Source organism: Lithobates pipiens, unplaced genomic scaffold (assembly GCF_037356315.1).
Source record: "Lithobates pipiens isolate NorthernLeopardFrog02 unplaced genomic scaffold, aLitPip1_a1.2 Scaffold_23, whole genome shotgun sequence".
Lineage (NCBI taxonomy): Eukaryota > Metazoa > Chordata > Amphibia > Anura > Ranidae > Lithobates > Lithobates pipiens.
The window spans coordinates 144,011,863-144,030,411 of record NW_027507785.1 but is presented as its reverse complement, the minus strand read 5'-3'; the positions used below and the strand labels follow the sequence as shown (position 1 = coordinate 144,030,411).

The following is an 18,549-nucleotide window of genomic DNA, read 5'->3' as shown; positions in this document are numbered from 1 at the left end:
GGTGCCGCATGCTCCAATCTGCTGATCAAATAAGTGACTAAACAGTGGCACGCTTGTGTAATAATTGTCCACGTACAAGTGGTACCCCTTTGCGAATAAGGGTGACACCATGTCCCACACTATCTTGCCATCGCTTCCTATGTAGTCAGGGCAGTTCTCCGGCTCTACGTGACTATCTTTACCCTCATAAACCATAAAACTACCTGTATAGCCTGTGGCCCTGTCACAGAGCTTATACATCTTGACCCCGTATCTGGAACGCTTGTTGGGAACGTATTGTTTGAATGACAAGCGACCAGAAAACGTAATCAGGGACTCATCAACGCAGACAACTTGATGGGGAGTAAACAAGTCTGCAAAACATTGGTTGAAGTGGTTTATGAGGGGCCGAATTTTGTAGAGCCGATAGTATTCAGGGTCTCCACGAGGACGACAGAGTTCATTGTCGCTGAAGTGCATGAACCGCAAAATCTGCTCGTATCGTGCCCTGGACATGGAAGCAGAGAACACGCGCATATGGTGAATTGGGTCAGTGGACCAATATGACCGCAACTCACTCTTTTTGGTTATGCCCATGTTGAGGGAGAGGCCCAGAAAGATTTTAAATTCGGAAACCGTAACTGGTTTCCATTGTCTGGCAAGGGCGGACTGGGGAACAGTGGCGATGTGTTGACCAGCGTACAAATTGGTTTGGTCCACAATAGATCTATAGAGATCTTCGGTGAAAAACAGTGAGTAAAAGTCAAGTGTCGTAAAATCAACTGTTTGCACGTTAATGCCAGGTTGGCCAGTGAATGGGGGGAAGTACGGGTTCTGCAGAAGTGGTGGGCACCCAATCAGGATTGGCGAATTCTGCAGGAAGGGCACTATGGGTACGACGGGCCTGTCTTTGTCTTGGTGGCAGTGGGACACTACTTGTGCTTGCCACCTCGCCAGCTTGAACTGCACTTATGGGACTCGCCACGTCACCACGTGCTACTGCAGTGCTGGATGTACGTCCAGGGTGTACTAGGCAGCTGGTGCTTGCCAGTTCACCAGAAGGATGAGAGGCTCTAGTACGTCTCTGCTCCATACGAGTGACCTGCGGTTCCTCCACCTGAACAACAGAAAACATTCGGGATCGGGTACACCTGCCCTTAACAGGGACCTCATCTCCGTCGCCAGAGCTATCTGTCATGGAGCCGCTGTCCTCTACAGGATCGTATTCTGAGCCTGAATCTGACAGATGAGTGACGTCCTCTTCACTATCTGTCATGCTCAGAAACGTGTAGGCCTCTTCACTAGTGTACCTTCGCTTTGCCATTTTGGACTCTAAATTTAGGGGTACACTAGTGAGACTCACAGGTAATAAAGCACCTAGGCTGTCAGCGACTGTATCAAAACGCTACAAAAAAAACTGTTAGCGATCGCAGGGATCAAGCCTGACTCTGCGAACGCTGCAGTTATGTGTGTTGTGGTTTGTAAGTGACAGTGATCGATCGATACTGCACTTGGGTGGGCTGGGCTGGGCTTGGCAGAGGGGCTAAACGCAGGTGCTAGCAGGTATCTGGGCTGATCCCGCTAACAATGCGTTTTGGGAAACCTAAAGTGCTGGCAACGCTAATATAGATCTGATTTAGATACTAAATTACTAAGGGAGGGGTATGCTTTGTGCGTGGGTGTTAGCGGTACTGGCACTAACCTGACGCTGCCTGGGGCGACGCAGACCTTATCTGACCCTCAAGCTTATATCACCCGCCGGGTGATCAGGGGGTTAAACCTTTATTAGGTAATAAATGGTGGGTGCGCTGAAACTATAAAAAAATAACTAACCAACCAGCGTCACCTGTAACAGTTATATGGTGATCACTGGTGAAAGGGTTAACTAGGGGGCAATCAGGGGGCTTTATGCGGTAGTATATGGGGGTCCCTGACGCTATAAAAAGCTGCGGCGAACCTAAATATTTACCTGACTAACTAGCGTCACCTGTGACACTAATACAGCGATCAGAAAAACGATCGCTTATTAGTGACACTGGCGACGGGGGGGTAATCATGGGTTTAAACCTTTATTGGGGGGGTTAGGGGGTATCCTAGAGCTAAAGGGGGCTAACCCTAACAGTTATTACAGTCACAAATGATACCAATGCAAAAAAAAAAAATGCAATTGGTGTCACTGTGACTGGGGGTGCAGGGGTGATTGGGGGGGTGAAGAGGGAGTGAAAGTGTGCCTGGCGTGTTCTACTGTACGTGTGGTGTGTTGGTGCAACTCACCGATCCTCTCTCCTCGGTGCCGGAACGAAAAAGACCGACACGAGGAGAGATTACATCACTTCCTCTGCCTGTGTTTACATTACAGGAGAGGAAGTGATGTCATGCTGCACTTCCATTCGTCAGGAGCGATCGCGAGGGTGTGGCCATGAATGAATGGCCGCCCCCTCATCCCGGATCGCTCCTGAACGGATTCCGACCGCTGCTGGCACCGGGTGGGGGGGGGGGCCGATCGGGCCCCCCACCCGTGGGAAGGCAGGGACGTACAGGTACGCCCATATGCCTGCCCGTGCCATTCTGTCGACGTACATCGTCGTGCGGCGGTCGGTAACTGGTTAAGATGGCTGAGGGAAAAAAAAACATAGAAAAGATGCAATTAAGTTGCCAGTAATCGCAGATATAAAGGTTGCTTACAGATAATTGGTAGCGATTTTCAAGCTTCATGGGGATATGCAAAAAATGCCAGAAAAATGCAATTAAGTTGCCAGTAATCGCAGATATAAAGGTTGCTTACAGATTATTGGTAGCGATTTTCAAGCTGCATGGGGATATGCAAAAAATGCCAGAGTCATGCAGTCACTCAGCCCCCCCGAGCCTTCAGTGATATCACTTTATGCAAAATTGCATCAGTTTGTTCTCCAACTCGAAACCTCCCATATACTATTCAGCAGCGACCAGCGATAGCAGATGAAAAATAGAGTGCAATTTAGTCCTCAATATTCACAAGTATATAGGCTGCTCACAAGCTGTTAGCTGTGATTTTTGGGCTTCAAAGAGAAAAGCGCCCCCCCCCCCGAGCTTTCAGCGGTATCGCCTTGTTCAAGATTGCTTCTCCTTTTACTTTTTTACTTTATTTACTTGTTTTTACTTTATTGCCTTACTAACCTTGAACAGTGTCCATAGAGTGGTGGTCAGCATCATATTTTGCTTGTTCAGCTTTACTTTCTCCTGTCACCTTTCACCATCCTTTCACCATCCAGCTCCGTTCTTTTTCGTACCCCCCCCAGAGGTTCTCGAGCTCTCCCGAGGTTCCCGAGATCTTTCCGGGATCTCCTGATCTCTGCCGTCTTCTGTACGACTCCTCTGGGACACTTCCGAGGCTTCCGAAGGGAGGATCACATCTGTCGGCTCCGTCTCTCAAGCCTTAGACACGGACCGGCGCTCGGATCCACTCCCTCCCCCAGCCTCTCTCAGCTTCAGATCTTGCGGCGCAGGGACCGGCACTCCACGGGTTCCTCCAATCCACCGGACGTGCGGCTCCAAAGAACGGCGTTCCACGGGCTCTCCACCTCCTCACAGTGATCACGCCAGGCACTCCATCCACTTAGCCACAGGTGAGGGGTGAAAGGGATATCCCTTATGCAGCTCGGAAATTTGCTGTGTTAGCAATCCCTGAGTGAGTCCTTCCAGGGAGATTTCATATGCGGCTCAGAGTCTCCATAACGTAGCTTAACTTCTGTGCAGATATTAATATATAGGCTCCATAATCTCTTTATGCCACAGCACAGGCACCAGCAGCAGCTTACTACACCAGCGTGTCAGCATGCTGACCTCATGGAGCTCACTTAGTCAGCAGCTCCTCCCCCCTCCATCAGGTGTCTTTCCTGGGGACTTGAAGACAAGATTGCGGGAGTTTATTAATAATGTAGGCACCGCACTGGGTGAAGTGGTTTGGGACTCTTAAAAGCGTTTCTGCGAGGACTTCTAATAAAACAAATAGCGAGATCCAAGGGAAAAAACGAGGGATAGAGAAGCCGAAGCAAGGAGGGAGGCAAGGGTTTCAGAACAACAGTACATTATTAATCCTACCCAGGTTACAAAGGAAGAGTGGCTAAAAAAACAGGATATTTATAATATGCTTATTAGGAGGAAAATCATCAATAAACGAATATTCCAGCGACAAGTTAGTTTTGGGGAAGGCGAAAAAGTGGGTCGAGTGTGGTCTTTACTGGTTAGAGCAAACAATCCCCCCTCGACGATCTTGGAGGTTAGGACCCCACAAGGGGAGATTTCCTTGCATCCAAGTATTATCAGAAAGATATTTTGACAATACTACGGCTCACTTCACATGAAAGGGAAGTGAGAGGGGGGAAATGGAGGCAGGCATTCCTCAAAAATCTTAAAATTCCAACTTTGCCACTAGATGACCAATTTATTATGGAGGCCCCTATTACATTAGAATGACTGTGCGAGGCAGTAGCCAAGATGCAAAACTTGAAGTCTCCAGGTCCTGACGGACTTCAAAGTGAAGTATATAAAAGATATGGCCAGATTTTACTCCCGAAGCTATTGAATACTCAGCGCCAGGCTGTATCTGCAGGGTTTCTGACATATTCAATGACAGAAGCCAATATAGTAGTAATCCCTAAAGAGGTGAAAAGATCCTAGGGATCCTTCTTCATACCGCCCAATCTCATTATTATGTACTGACATAATAATTCTAGCCAAAGTTCTGGCGAAACGCCTGAATAGTTTTATCCATAAGTTGATCCACCTGGACCAGTCGGGATTTATCCCGACTAGATCAACTAGTATAAATATAAGAAGAACTTATCTGAATATTCAAATACCAGCAGACGGTAGTGGTTCCAGAGCTATTTTGGCACTAGACGCTGCCAAGGTGTTCGTATCGAATGGGAATACCTGTTCAAAGTACTTGAAAAGTTTTGATTTGGGCCTTACTTTACTGACTGGGTAAAACTACTTTACACCAATCCAAGAGCAAAAATTTTAATCGATAATGATTATTCGGGTGTGTTTCACCTGGAGCAAGGTACGAGACAGGGTTGTCCCGTCTCCGCTGCCTTTTGCTCTTATGATCGAGTTCTTAGCTATTGCTACCAGAGTTAATTAGTACATACAGGGTTTTAGGAGAGGACTCTAGGAGGACAAGATATCGTTGTTTGCTGATGTCCTGTTTTTTCTGGGAGATGTGCAAAATACTCTAAAAGAGGTGATAGATACTGTAGAGGGGTTTGGCTGTACTTGCGGCCTGGCTGTCAATTGGGACAAATCAGCTTGGCTCCCGATAGATATACAGGCTGAGCAGGTTACAAAGGTTATACTGAGCCTAAAGGTGGTAGAAAAACTCAAATACCTGGCGTTTTGGATAACTAGGGATGTTAACCGTTATCTTGATGATAATTTAGCCCCTTTCTTGTTAAGGATGAAACCTAAAGTAGAAGTGTGGAGTCTCCTTCCCCTATCGGTGGCGTGTCGCAGCAGTCTTGTAAAAATTATTTGGTTACCTCACATTTTATACCTCTTACACAATGCACCAATATGGGTAGGCCTTAAGTGGTTCAGGAAGATAGAATCTTTATTTAGGGATTTGATTTGAAAAAAAGGCCAACCTAGGATCTGTTTGCAAACGCTGCAGCTCCCACGGGAGGAGGGGCAGTTGGCGATTGTTCACCCCAGATTGTTCTTTATGGATTCTCAAATGCAGCATATATTGAGGGGTGGGGCTTTGAAGGGGGGTTGCCCTAGTGAGAGGTTGATATTGGCAGGTTGTCCACACAATACCCTCGCTGAGGCCTTGGAGGCAAATTCATTTGTTGAATGCGATCTAACGATTAATCTAATTATTAAATTATGGCGAACAATGAGAACCCTGCTGGGATCCCAGGGGGTATCAGAACTGGCTCCCTTGTGGGACAATAAGAATCTGGCCGAGTTAGCTAAAGTGGAAAGATCTAGGGAATGGGTGTCCCACGGGATTATCCGAGTAAAGCAGCTATTTGAAAGTTATGTTATGAAATCATTTTTTGATTTGAAGCAAGAATTCAACCTAACAAATGGCTAATTTTACAAATATCTCCAGGTCAGACATGCAATCCAGACGCAATTTGGATCCCAGAGGGTCCAGTGGACCCAAGTCCCGATTCTTATGCAAATAATGTCCCTGGCACCAACTAACGGAGCAATATCTACAGTATACACCAGACTTAGAGAAATGGCATTGAACCATGGTGGGAACAGGAAGTAGGGCCACTGTTAAAGAGGGAATGGGAGTTGATCCTTAAACAGAATACACTTGTCTCAATTTCCCCTTCCCATAGAGTATCACATCTTTCCTTTTTTTATCGGGTATACTATACTCCCAAGAAAATGTTTAAAATGGGACTGCGAGCAAATGATCAGTGTTTTAGATGTGGATCAACGGGGGACTTTATCCATATGTTTTGGAGGTGCCCAAAGCTGTATAGGTACTGGAAGACTATAATGGAAGAGATAAATAGGACCCTTGGGATCGCCTTGGATGTAACGATTAGAATTTGCCTTCTGGGCCTTTTCGAAGGAGTTGGTATCTCCCCAAAAAAATGTAGAACCGGTCTTAAGGTGCTTATTCCTTGCAAGGAAGTTGATGGCACAACACTTGCAAGAGCGTCTACCTCCGTCACTCGAGATGTGGGTGAAGGAGGTAAACTTAGCAATAGGCAATGAAAGAGTCTTCTATATAAAACAAGGAAACCTCAGTAAGTTCAAAAGACTATGGGGGCCCTGGTTGGAAAAAATGGGGATCCCCCCCATAAAAGATACAGACAGTGATAGATATGATTACAATGGCTGATTGAGCTCCCTTGATTTTGAATTTTCTTTGTTCCTTTTTATATATATTTTTTTTCTTCTTCTCTTGTATTTTGTACCTTGCTTATGGGGGGTGGAGGGGGTAGGAAGCAACGAGAAGGAACTGGCACGTAGAATATATACAAGATACTGGATCTAACAATTATTTGTTAATATTGTAAAAAGTGATAAGCAATTGCCATGTTTGTTTGTTACTATGCCACAACAATGGAAATAAATAAAAATAAAATATTTAAAAAAATGTATATGCTGGTCAACACATCGCCACTAATCCCCAGTTGCCTTCCCTTGCCAGAGATTGGAAACCAATTAAGGTTTCCGAATTTAAGACCTTTCTGGGCCTTTCCCCCAACATGGGCATACATAAATGCATGATGTTGTGGACGTATTGGTCCACGCATCCAATTGACCGTATTCTCTACCTCCATGTCACGATACGAGCAGATCTTGCGGTTCTTGCACTTCAACGACTATGTACTTTGTCGCCCACATGGAGACCCTGAATATGATCGGCTCTACAAAATTTGGCCCCTCATAAACCACTTCAACCAGCGTTTTGCAGCCTTGTTTATTCCCAATCAAGTTGTCTGCGTTGATGAGTCCCTGATTAAATTTTCTGGCCGCTTGTCGTTCAAACAGTACATTCCCAACAAGCGTGCCAGATACAGGGGGCAAGCTCTAAAAGTTCTGTGACAGGGCAATAGGCTATGTATGGAGCTTTACGGTTTATGAGGGAAAAGATAGTTATGTAGAGCCGGAGAAATGCCCAGATTACATAGGGAGCGCTGGCAATATAGTGTGGAACTTGGTGTCACCCTTATTCGCAAAGGGGTACTACTTGTACGTGGACAAATATTACACAAGCGTGCCACTGTTTGGTCATTTGTTTGATCAGCAGATTGGAGCATGTGGCACCGTGTGACCTAGTAGGAGCTTGTAGATTCTCGTCTTAGGCTGGGGGAGAGAGCCTGCTTGCAGTGTAATAACTTACTCGCTATGAAATGGAGGGATAATAAGAATGTTTTCTTTCTTACCTCCCTTCATGCAGACACTACAGTCCAAATTTCTACGGCGACTGGTGTTGTGGAGAAACCCCTCTGTGTCCACGAATATAAAGAAAAATTTGGGAGGGGTGGACCTCCGTGACCTGTTATTGGCGCCGTATCGAATTGCCCGTAAGGCCAGACGCTGGTACAAAAAAAGTGTCTGTTTACTTATTTCAATTGGCTTTGCTGAATGCTCGTGTGCTATACAGAGCTTCAGGCGGGACTTTATCCTTTCTTTTATTCCAGAAAGAGATTGTTACAGACCTTCTGTATCCAGATGGTTCTGCTCCTCACCATTCCCAACCAAATGCAGTAAGCCGGCTGCATGTGAGGCATTTTCCATATGTCATCCCGAGTACCCCTACCCAACGAAACCCCCCCCCCCCCCCCCCAAAGAAGATGTTGTGTCTGTTCCAAGCGCGGATATAGGCGTGACACCCGTTATTATTCCCGCTGTACTGGCAATCCTGGTCTTTGCATTGGTGAATGTTTTGAACGCTACCACACACTAGTGAAGTTTTAGCATAGGGTACAGCATTTCACAGGCTAGGACACACTTACACAGGGTCTCCCAAGACGCCATCGCATTTTGAGAGACCCGAACCATTACAGTTACAAAAAAAGTGTAAGGGGAAAAAAAAAAGCACAAAAAAAACCACAAAATATAAAAACCAAAAATAGTTGTCGTTTTTATTGTTTTCTCTATTATTGTTGCTCTTTTTTATTTCTATTCTATTCTGCATGGTTTTATTATGTTTTCTCATGCTTGCTTTTCAGGTATGAATTTTTTTTTTATACTTTACTGTTTACTGTGTTATATTGTTAACCATTTTTTTGTTTTCAGGTGCGCCATTCAGCTGCAGCGCGGATTTATTTATCTTGACAGCAACAGCGTTGCTTTGAATGGTTATACCAGAATGATGCCTGTGGGTTTAGGTATCATCTTGTTATAATTCTTTTCAGCCAGTGATCGGCTTTCATGTAAAAGCAATCCTAGCGGCTAATTAGCCTCTAGACTGCTTTTACAAGCAGTGGGAGAGAATGTCCCCTCCCGGATATAAACAGCGCCATTGGGAAATAGGGAAAGCATTTTATCACACCGAACGGTGTGGTCAGATGCTTTTAGGGCAGAGGAAAGATCTAAGGTCTAATAGACACCAATTTTTTCAAAAAAAAGAGTACCCGTCACTACCTATTGCTATCATAGGGGATATTTACATTCCCTAAGATAACAATAAAAATGATAAAAAAATGGAAAGAACAGTTTAAAAATAAAATAAAAATGTAAAAAAAAAAAAAAAAAAAAAAGCACCCCTGCGCTTGCGCAAAGGCGAACGCAAGTGTCGGTCTGGTGTCATATGTACAGCAATTGCACCATGCATGTGAGGTATCACCGCAAAGGTCAGATCGAGGGCAGTAATTTTAGCAGTAGACCTCTGTATATCTAATGTGGTAACGTGTAAAGGCTTTAAAAGGCTTTTAAAAATGTATGTAGTTTGTCGCCACTGCGCGCAATTTTAACCCCTTGCCACTGAGCGTACGCAGATGTGCGTACTCGGCTTCCGGGGGTTATGTAAAAATCAGTACCGATATGATGCCTGCAGGTGCGGGCATCATCCCGGTACTGATTTTTACAGTGGGTGATTGGCTTTTCAGCCATAACAACCGATGCAGCTAAAAGCCGCTCGGCTGTTATACTGGATGCTCCCGTTGAATTGGGAGCACCGATCGCACATCCGATGCTTCTGGCGTCTAGGGAGGGACTGGAATGAAGCCGTAAGCGGCGTAATTCCAGTCTCCTAATTGTAAACACGGCAGTGACGCCATGACGTCACTTCTGATTGGCTCGGCTGCCAATGGCGCCGGATTTAAAAATATATACAGTATTTAGAATCGCCGAAAATGGCGATCTGAATACTTTGAAGTGTAAAGGAGGGATCGGGGGTCTTTTAGATCCCCGATCTCCATAAAGACTACCTGTCACCACCTATTACTGTTACAAGGAATGTTTACATTCCTTGTGGCGGCAATAAAAGTGATCAAAAAATTTTTTTTTTATTTTATTAAAAAAAAAATGAAAAAAAAAATGTAAAGCGCCCCCTGTCCCCGCGAGCTCGCGCAGCAAAGAAAATGCATACGGAAGTCGCGCCCACATATGTAAACTGTGTTCAAAACACACATGTGAGGTATTGCCGCGATCGTCAGAGCGCGAGCAATAATTCTAGCACTAGACCTCCTCTGTAACTCTAACCTGGTAACCGGATTTTTTTTTTTAAAGCGTCGCCTATTGAGATTTTTAGGTACTGTAGTTTGCCGTCATTCCACGAGTGCGTGCAATTATAAAGTGTGACATGTTTGGTGTCTATTTACTCGGCATAACATTATCTTTCACATTATGAAAAAAATTGGGCTAATTTTACTGTTTTTTTTTTTTTTTTTTAATTCATGAAAGTGTCCCTTTTTTTTTTTATTCTTTATTTAAATTTTCCATTTTCCACACATACAAAAGAAGGGATCTGACATTATACCTTATAAGTTACATCTATTATTTATCCCCATTCCCCTCTAATCATCCCGTCCCCCAGTCCATGCATGTCACCTCAGCAATATAGATTTCATCTCGTTAACCCCGCCGCTAAACCTACCTACTCTTACCCTTACTAATTTTCTCGGGTTATCTCCCAGACATGCCTACAAGAATTTTTGAAACCATCCCAATCCTTCCATCTATCTTTCCTTTCACCATCCTTTCCTTCTTCATACTCTTTATCTTGCTCCCTCTCTATTTTGTGAATATAATTTACTCTATTTATACACCTGCTTATCTTTTGGTCCTTCTGGTCTCTTCCAGTTCTTAGGGATCAATCCCTTAGCTATATTCAAAAAGATTGGTACCAGTGAGGCTTTATAAGACCCAATTGGTCTATCCATCCCGTGGAACAGGCAGACCCATGGGTCATAAGGGATAGACTCCCCCGTTTATCTCCTTTTTATCAGTGCTAAGATCCTAAGCCAATAGTCTTTTATGGTGGGACATTCCCACCATATATGAAACATTGTACCTACCATTTTACATCCTCTCCAGCATTCACATGATGTTTTGGGTTGATACCTACTCAATCTATACGGAGTAAGATACCATCTCACCAGGCACTTATAATTTATGTCTGCGGTCCTAGTATCCGGGGATCTTTCGTGTGTCAATCTCCATATTTTAGCTAACCTTTTTCTATCACAATTCGTGCCTATTTCCTTCTCCCATTTCTTGACACTTGGGGGGGGACATCCCCTTTATCCTCCTCCGTCACAGTTTTATAAATTTGCTATTTTGGCATTCTGTGGCCTTCGAAACTGATAGTGAGGAGTGAAATCAAAAATTTGCACCCTTAGAAATCCTGAAGGTGGTGCTTGGTAGCGATAACTTTTTGTAAACCTTCTTCTTTTTTTTTCTTTTTTTTTTGTCATTCAATCACTTGGGACAAAAAAAATATTCAATGGGCTCAACATGCCTCTCAGCAATTTCCTTGGTGTCTACTTTCCAAAATGGGGTCATTTGGGAGGGGGGGGGGTGGGGTTTGTACTGCCCTGCCATTTTAGCACCTCAAGAAATGAGATAACCAGTCATAAATTAAAAGCTGTGTAAATTCCAGAAAATGTACTTTAGTTTGTACGCTATAACTTTTGCACAAACCAATAAATATACGCTTATTGACTTTTTTTTTTTTTTTTTACTAAAGACATGTGGCTGAATACATTTTGGCCTAAATGTCTGACTAAAATTGAGTTTTAGATTTTTCTTATAACAAAAATTAGAAAATATCTTTTTTTTTTTTTTTTTCAAAAATTTTGGTTTATAAAAAAAAAAAAAAATTTGCAGAGGCAATCGTATACCATCAAAGGAAATCTCTATTTGTGGAAAGAAAAGGACGCAAATTTTGTTTGGGTACAACATTGCATGACTGCGCAATTACCAGTTGAAGCAGTGCAGTGTGAAATTGTAAAAAGTCCTCTGGTCCTTAGGCTGCCAATTGGTCCGGGGCTTAAGTGGTTAAAAGGATAGAGCATGATTTATTTTTATTTTTTGGTTTTCAACCACTTTATGAGTTGCCGTGATTATTGTTCTCTCAAAGCAGATGGGTGTTGGAGAGCTTGTGTGTAATTCTGGGAAACCATGCAGTGCCCAACAGCCATCTTAGAACATCTTTGCATTCTTTTGGCTCTAAGAATTTGGGTGAGGAGGGATTTCTCAGAGGCTAGCCCCAGGGAACAGGCTGTCTTCTCAGTGTTACTCGGCTACAAAACGGGTGACGGTCTTGCATTGTGCCATGCATGCGTCCCTCAATGTTTGTGTTCCTATGCATTTTTTTCTTTTGATTCTCTGCTATACTGAGGACAACCATTAAAAGTGCTTCTTTTAAACTTTGACCTGTTCATGGGTGTTTTGCCCTGGTGGCAGAAGCATTTCTCTCTCACCTATGCTGTTGTGAAAGACTACAAAAAATGGTTATGGTAAGTCTTTTTTTCTCCCCTCCCCCCAGGTACCACAACAGATATCAAGCCAAGCCATTGTAACTCGCTCCATGAAAGGAATGAAAATAAATATCGTCAACCATCCTCCTGCCAAACAGGTTAGGCTCACACTTGTATAATTATCTGTCTTTTTATTTTTTAAGTAAAAATCATGGATTGATTTTAAATTATATGTCTTCTGTGAAGTAGAGCATACTTGTATTGGTGTGTATAATGTCAGGACATTGGGTTGGCCTTTGTCATAGTCTGGCAAGTGTAAAGAAGTTTAGTATCGTGGCTGAGAGGGAGACCTTGATGAGACTGCCATTTGCCTCCCGGCTTAAATAGGAATTGCAGTCTGCTCACATAATTTGTAATAAAAAAATCTTTGCCATTCTGAAGCTTCCCTCCAAACGCTTTGCATATTTTATATATACTGTGATTCTGTACTCTGCCAAATATGCTGCAGAAATCTCCCTCCATTAAGTCTGATTGCAGCCATTTTAACTGGACAGCTGAAGCTGCTGCATGTTCACTTCCTGGATTTACACTCAAACACATGTTAGTTTATAGCCACAGGGTATAGCAGGGGGAGGGATCGTCCGATTTGCTCTGACTGGTCTCTGGCAGCTGCAGCTGTTCATGGCTCTCTGTACAGCCTGCAGTTACTTTCAGTGATAATTGCTGGTGTGCAGCCAGCATTGATCATTGCAGGTAATGCTAGCTGTATACAAAACCACGAATAGCTGCGGCCACCGGCAACCTGTCAGAGTGAATGTGTCTGGTGGCTGCACCTAACTGCTCTCATCTGCAGCTGCAAGCAGAAAAATCCTGCAGCAACAATTTGCACTGACCTTAATCTCCATTGTGAATGTAGCCGTAAGCCCTCCAATCACTTAAACACCACTGTGAAGTATTCCCCAACACCTCCGTGCAATTTTGAAGCCTGACGTGTTTTGTACCCCAAAAATGGGGATTATATGACTATTTGTATGTGTGCACTAAAATTACAGTAAAGGTATTTTAGGGTATAATAGGCTAAATAAATGGTAGCACCAAGATGTATGTGCAACATAATTTTACAACTACCAACATCTCTGCTTCAAAAAAATATTTGAAGTTTTGCGCATTTATTTTTTGGTCTGGCAGTAAAAGGTAAATAACCAAGACTCTCAAATACATATCAAAAATCTTCATTGGGCCCGTGGTACAATTCAGTGTCTACTAAGAGGTAAATTATTGTTGCTGCTTGCACCAAAATTGGTTATGCAACAGAAAACTTTCCAAATGTTATAGTATGTGTTAGTGTTGCTAAACCCACAACTGTACATTAAGTCTGGATGCTTGTTATACTTACTAAGTAAGGGATTGTGTACATTGTGTAAAAAGGCTGTGTGATCCCGTCTTCTCTGATTCCCCCCCCCCCTCCCCTCCCCCCCCCCCTTCCACTCTCTCCAATCTATCTCCTGATGAGGCAGGGCCTTTAGAGTCGCTCTGCACTTACTCAGTTTGGTATATAATGCTGGAGCGTTTTGTTTTTTTTCCCTTGGGAGGGTAAATGTGATCAGTACAGGGCCAGTTGGCACTGTCCAGACAGAAGGTTAGGGATCATGCAGCCTTATAGGACAGTCCAAGTCGAATGAAAACTCGTACTACAACTTTAACCAGACACTGATGGAAGTTACAAGACTTCTATATACTGCTAATGAGAAAAGATATTTAGAAGTTTATTTACTAAACTAATTACATTTTCCAGATCCAAAACATCCTAAAGCGATTTTCTTTCCACTCCCTGGATGTGGTTGCGGCTGCGCTGGTCTAATAAAAAGCCACAGCCTTGGTTCATCAATCTGACACCCTGTTTGTATTAGTCTGAAGACTTCTAGAAGGGAAAGGCTGGCTCTGGATGCACAGTTGCTGGTTGGTTTTGACAAGACCGGGTTCTAACTTTTATTGTTAAGGCCCATTCCACCAGAAGTGTCAGTGCTTTTCAAAATTAGGCCTCAGTTTCCCAGGTGTGGAAGCCAGCTACATGGTCTCTTGCTCAAGCTTTTAGGTTTTGCCCTGTGTCCAATCATCTGGAGATGAAGCATGACCCAGTAGCATAAGAATTACATTTTATGTCCAGTGGTGTACTCCAAGAAAGGGTTTTTACAAGTAAGTATAAAGTCCTGTTATCTCATTCAAACACTTGGCCTCATAGAACTATATACAGTGCCTTGCGAAAGTATTCGGCCCCCTTGAACTTTTCAACCTTTTGCCACATTTCAGGCTTCAAACATAAAGATATACATTTTTTTATTTTTTGTGAAGAATCACCAACAAGTGGGACACAATTGTGAAGTGGAACGAAATCTATTGGATTTTTGAAACTTTTTTTAACTAATAAAAAAATGAAAAGTGGGGCGTGCAAAATTATTCGGCCCCCTTGCGTTAATACTTTGTAGAGCCACCTTTTGCTGCGATTACAGCTGCAAGTCGCTTGGGGTATGTCTCTATCAGTTTTGCACATCGAGAGACTGAAATTCTTGCCCATTCTTCCTTGCAAAACAGTTCGAGCTCAGTGAGGTTGGATGGAGAGCGTTTGTGAACAGCAGTTTTCAGCTCTTTACACAGATTCTCGATTGGATTCAGGTCTGGACTTTGACTTGGCCATTCTAACACCTGGATAGGTTTATTTGTGAACCATTCCTTTGTAGATTTTGCTGTATGTTTGGGATCATTGTCTTGTTGGAAGATAAATCTCCGTCCCAGTTTCAGGTCTTTTGCAGACTCCAACAGGTTTTCATCCAGAATGGTCCTGTATTTGGCTGCATCCATCTTCCCCTCAATTTTAACCATCTTCCCTGTCCCTGCTGAAGAAAAGCAGGCCCAAACCATGATGCTGCCACCACCATGTTTGACAGTGGGGATGGTGTGTTGAGGGTGATGAGCTGTGTTGCTTTTACGCCAAACATATCGTTTTGCATTGTGGGCAAAAAGTTTGATTTTGGTTTCATCTGACCAAAGCACCTTCTTCCACATGTTTGGTGTGTCTCCTAGGTGGCTTGTGGCAAACTTTAGACGAGACTTTTTATGGATATCTTTGAGAAATGGCTTTCTTCTTGCCACTCTTCCATAAAGGCCAGATTTGTGCAGTGTAGGACTGATTGTTGTCCTATGGACAGACTCTCCCACCTCAGCTGTAGTTCTCTGCAGTTCATCCAGAATGATCATGGGCCTCTTGGCTGCATCTCTGATCAGTCTTCTCCTTGTCTGAGCTGAAAGTTTAGAGGAACGGCCAGGTCTTGGTAGATTTGCAGTGGTCTGATAAGTTTAAATTATCCAATAGATTTCGTTCCACTTCACAATTGTGTCCCACTTGTTAGTGATTCTTCACAAAAATTTTTTATTTTATATCTTTGTTTGAAGCCTGAAATGTGGCAAAAGGTTGAAAAGTTCAAGGGGGCCGAATACTTTCGCAAGGCACTGTATCGCACTGGAGCAGGGTAATATGAGCCTGTTGACTCCCTTTTCAAGTCACTATGAAGCCAATAGTGGGGTTTGTAACAGACAATTAACAGATAAATTAAGCTGTAAAAATGTCAGAAATGTTGCAATATCGCTACAAAATAAATATGCAATACAAATGCGTATATTAATCATATAACATGCTAAAGCAAAACCCATCCGCACACAATTCCATTACTCCACTCTCCAAGAAAGTGCAGCATTAATTTTTATAGTGTTAATATAAAGTGCAAAGAAAGTCGACCCACCCAAAAATGATTAAATTATAAATAATTAAAAAAAACTCCACCATTTTCAGCCATGTGTTTCTGTTCAGCATTTTAGTGGTCTCTTAAAGAGGAAGTAAACCCTTATGGGTTTACTTCCTCTTTTTTTCCCTGCAAAGGTAAAGCATAATGGACTACTATGCATCGCATAGTAGCTCATTATGTGTCACTTACCTGACACAGGAGCCAGCGAAGTCGCCGCTGATCCCTGTAGTTCCGCCGCATCCATGTTGCTGGTGGCGTCTCGCAGCTCCGACGAATCACAGCGGCGAAGCCGCGATGACGTCACTCCCGCGCATGCGCACGGGAGTCGCGTCTCGCAGCTCCGCCGCTGCCACTCGGCGAAGCCGCGATGACGGCACTCCCGCGCATGCGCACGGGAGTCGACAAATTAGGCAAATCCATTCATGGATTTGCCGTATTTAGTGCGCCTGCGCGCCGCTGTCTACGGCGCATGCGCCTGCGCGCCGCTGTCTACGGCGCATGCGCCTGCGCGCCGCTGTCTACGGCGCATGCGCCTGCGCGCCGCTGTCTACGGCGCATGCGCCGTAGACAGCGGTGCCCATTTTCGGGCAAATATCTCCTAAACCATATAGGTTTAGGAGATATTGCTTGGACCTACAGGCAAGCCTTAATCTAGGCTTACCTGTAGGTCCAAATTGTTTGGAAGGGTTTACTTCCTCTTTAAATTGCATAAAATTGCAACTTCCCATGCCTTCTGTAATAAACACTCACTATTTATGCAAGATGGTATATACGTTATTGCCAGTAAAAAAATATATATATTTTTTTTTTGTACTTTTAACATTCTCTTCTGTTTTCATTGGAGGACGCAGTATGTAAAACTCCCAAAAAAATTGAAAATGTATGTAAAAGTTCAGACTTCCTAAATTTACTGTATATTCTAGTAGTGCAGGCCTTGTAACCAAAAATTCACATTGCAATTATTCCAAACTCTGCCACTATAGAGTGGAATTAGTGGTTTGCAGCCACAGATTTCTGTCATCTATTTAAAAAAAAAAAATGTTAATGGTCAGTTCACTAAACTTCACTGAACAGCCTCCAACAATAGTAATACTAATAACATTTGTGAAAAGAGCTAGCCTAAGAATAGACAAAAAATCTACATAGGGCTGTTGTGTGCACATGTAACTTTCAAAACGACCTGCAGTCCCTTAAACGTTAGTACATATACATGCAGCTCCATCTCCTTAACCAGATGCCAAACACCCCGCGTAAATTTTCTGCGGCAGGGAGGCCAGTCTAGGCAGAATCTCGTACCTGTAAGTGATTCTGCACTTCCGGGTCTGGGCTACGCATGCGTGCCCCCGGGGACCCGCTTGGACACGGTGGGAGCCAATTGGCGGGGTCGTTGGATGTGATGTCTGCCCGGATCCATCGATCGCTCAGGACACAGGCAGAATGGGGATCTTTCTGAAATTCCGTATTGGGCAAAAAAAACTAAATTGCTTTCTCTGACACGCCTCAAATAGCAGAGATAGTTGGGCCCAGACCACAGCTGGTAGTCTAAGTGTCAGTATGAGTTAATGTCTAGTGCCCTTTTCACCTTGTTCCATTGTGCCCCGTATTGGCTAATCACTGGGCTGAAGGGGGTCCTCTGCTTATTTTAACTAGTTCCCGACCGCTGGCCGCCAAATGATGGCCAGGTGGCGCACCTATTGTGGCGGGAGGGCGTCATATGATGTCCTTCCGTTTAAACAGGGAATGTGCGCGAACATCCCTGTTACTGCGGTGGTGGTGTGTCACGGAGACACCGCTCGCCACCGAAGGGGGTGAAGAACAGCCATTGGGTGTGGCTGTTAACCACATGATCGGCCGTGATGAAGTCAAATTTATAAACAAAAATTACTAATTAGAAAAAATTTATGACCGAAACAACAGTCATTTTTCTCACAAAATTTACGTTTTTTTTTTGTTTTTTAAAGCACAAAAAATCTAAAACCCACTAGTGATTAAATACCACTAAAAGAAAGCTCTGTTTGTGTGGAAAAAAGGATGCAAATTTCATATGGGTACAGTGTTGTATGACTGAGTAATTGTCATTCAAACTGAGAGCGCTGAAAGCTGAAAATTGGTCTGGTCTGGAAGGGGGTGTAAGTGCACTGTATTGAGGTGGTTAATATTTCCTGTTTCTTGGCACTTTGTTACGTTGAGAGTAGCCCCTTTCTCTAAATATCCCATACATTTTAACAGTCTCTTCCCTAAAATAATCCTTTCGGGTACATTTCTGATTACTTTGTTGTTGGCGAGCATCTCATCCAGAGCATGCCCACTGTGCAATTCCAAAAAGTATTAGCAACAGTCTCCTTTCGATAAATTTTAGTGATAAGGTGGGCCCCTTCAATGGAAATTGGCAG

The 18,549-nt window shown here is 43.6% G+C and overlaps 1 protein-coding gene across 9 annotated transcripts in view; it reads left to right on the top strand.

The window, feature by feature from the left end:
* The window catches only part of POLDIP3 (DNA polymerase delta interacting protein 3), a 606,971-nt gene that overhangs the window by 154,752 nt on the left and 433,670 nt on the right, over positions 1 to 18,549 (top strand). For 8 of the 9 annotated variants that reach the window (XM_077452453.1, XM_077452458.1, XM_077452454.1 and 5 more), the window contains one exon: positions 12,425 to 12,514. The exons of the other annotated variant lie outside the window; for it this stretch is intronic. In XM_077452453.1, coding sequence (XP_077308579.1) covers positions 12,425 to 12,514 — 90 coding nt within the window. The remainder of the gene's footprint in view (positions 1 to 12,424; positions 12,515 to 18,549) is intronic. 9 annotated transcript variants of the gene reach the window in all.